At 46.6% G+C, this 2,196-nt stretch overlaps 1 protein-coding gene across 1 annotated transcript; it reads left to right on the top strand.

Moving 5' to 3' along the window:
* Window positions 1-633: 633 nt before the first annotated feature.
* On the top strand, window positions 634-867 carry LTS14_010967 (uncharacterized protein; the record flags this gene model as incomplete). Its single annotated transcript, XM_064843615.1, has 1 exon — window positions 634-867. A coding segment is annotated over one exon (234 nt), but the record flags the coding sequence as incomplete, so codon positions are not given.
* Window positions 868-2,196: the final 1,329 nt, after the last annotated feature.

The following is a 2,196-nucleotide window of genomic DNA, read 5'->3' as shown; positions in this document are numbered from 1 at the left end:
TAACTGCTCTAAGGTTTGACCTTTCGGCGGGTTGGTAACTTAGGTTGAACACGAACTACCTACATAGGAAACGTCTATTCTATATATATAGGAGATTCGTGTGTGGTCGCGATTACCAACGGTAATTGCGACCCGATCATAGTTACCTACAGTGATTATGATCCGGATCACTCGATTACCTAGTAATGAAGTGATCCTATATCCAGCCCTAGAGTCAGTCTGCTGGCCTTAGGCCTCAGTTCCTAACTCGTCGCTGATAATTGAATTCTATGTCCGTAACATCATCCCCCGTCTATGGTCCTATGTCCTTATGGTGGCCTATCGCCTTAACGGATTGTTGTCACGCCGGCGCGTAGTGATTGGTCCAATATGGCTTAGCGCGATTCCTGGCTTGGTCTATAAGTAATCGCGGGGTCCCGTAACCTTAAAGTTCGTCATCCGAAGATGAGTTCTCTCATAACTAAGAATCGACTTCGCCTCGCTTAAGAAATACAACAGTACGGGGAGTCCGCCGTAATCCCTTGTGAGCGCTATCTCTTCTCTGGTTACTATTGCGTCATAATAGAATCGAATTCCCGCCTAAGATGTTCCGAGTGCGTCCGCCTAGGGCGCAAATGCGTAAACATGTCGTAGGAGTCGCTAGATCGTACTCGCGAGGAGTATCGGAAAAAGGTAGAGAAGGACGAGGAGGAGTTGTCCATAGTCCTTGGTCGTCTTATGCGGAATAAGAAAATTCTGAAGCAGGCGGATAAGCGAGCGAAGATGAAGGCCGCGTGTCTTAAGTCGGAGATGGAAGCTGCGGGAGAGTTAGGCGACGAGGACTGTCCTGCAGCCGATGCTATAGTAGGGTTGTCGCCGGCCGTGTAGTCCTCGCTTGACTTCGTCAACAACGCGATTAACTTCTCTAGTCCTGAAATTGTCGCAGGAGGTCCTAGCAATTCTTGAGGTGAGTCCTTAGTTCCTATGTGTTGTCTTCGCTAGGGTATCCTTTCTATTTGACTAAGTATTTCTGACCCTTTTTCTCTAGGATTCTTTCCACCTCCTACTCTTGGTTTTCCTAGGATTTATAGTAGAATGTCGTTTGAAGCGCGGTGTCTGGGTGCGCCGGTTCGAGGAGGGAAACGTGGAATACGGGGTGCACCTTAGCATCCCTAGGTAGTTCGAGTCGGTAGTTGAGTTCGCCTCTTTTCTTAGCGATTAGAAACGGTCCGACCTTCACATGATCTAGTTTCTTTGTTCCTCTCTTAGTTTTTAGGTTCTTCGTTAGGAGATACACCTTATCTCCCGTCTTCAGCTGAGGCGCCGTTTTTGAGGCTTTAAATCTTGTCTTTACAAGAGCTCGCTAAGATTTGGTAATATTTTGTCGTAATTTGCTATAGACGTCCTTAAGTTCGGAGGCTTTAACCAAAGCTTCCTTGGATGCTAGTCCTTCGCGCGGTTCTATAAACAGGTTCGGGTCTTTTCCGTGATTAGCGTAGAATGGTGACTCGCCAGTAGTCTCGGAGGCATTGTTATTAAGTGCAACCTGCGCCATAGGTAACTTTTCTACCTAGTTATTTTGGGCTAGGTTTATGTAGTGCCTGAGGTATGGCTCGAGATTTTGGTTTATTCTCTCGGTTTGACCGTCTGTTTCCGGATAGAATGCTGTAGATAGCTTATGTTTGAGTCCAATTGCGGCGACAAGTGCTTTCTAGTAGTTCGATGTGAACTTAGTGTCTCTATCGGTGATAAAAACCTTTGGTATTCCGTGGTAGCGCACAAGGCGATCGAGCACAAGGCAGCCTAACTGCGGGGCCGTAATCGTCTTGCTGCAGGGAATAAAGTGTGTATACTTAGTCAGCCTGTCGACTATGACTAGGATACCGTCGTAGTGTACTCCTGTCACCGGGTCAGGTGACTTAGGAAGATCGGTTATGAAGTCTATTGTGACTTCTTCCTATGGTTTTTCGGGTAACTCCCGAAATTGTAAGTTGCCGTACTTCGCGTAGCGCGAAGACTTGTTTTTGTTACAACTAACACACCTCCTAATGTATTCTGAGACTTTTCGTCTTATATCTAGGAAGGCGAAGTTCCGTCGAATGTGTTCTGTTGTTCGAGCAACACCTAGGTAACCGGAGTCTTCCCTATTATGGTGATTTCGAATGCAGTCGTTTTCCTTAAGTAGCGGTACCTTATACTTGCTATGCTCGACTAGGA

This window comes from Recurvomyces mirabilis (genome assembly GCF_035927965.1).
Source record: "Recurvomyces mirabilis strain CCFEE 5264 chromosome Unknown scaffold_72, whole genome shotgun sequence".
Lineage (NCBI taxonomy): Eukaryota > Fungi > Ascomycota > Dothideomycetes > Mycosphaerellales > Teratosphaeriaceae > Recurvomyces > Recurvomyces mirabilis.
The sequence above is the reverse complement of the archived record's forward strand: the minus strand, read 5'-3'. Positions and strand labels throughout refer to the sequence as shown.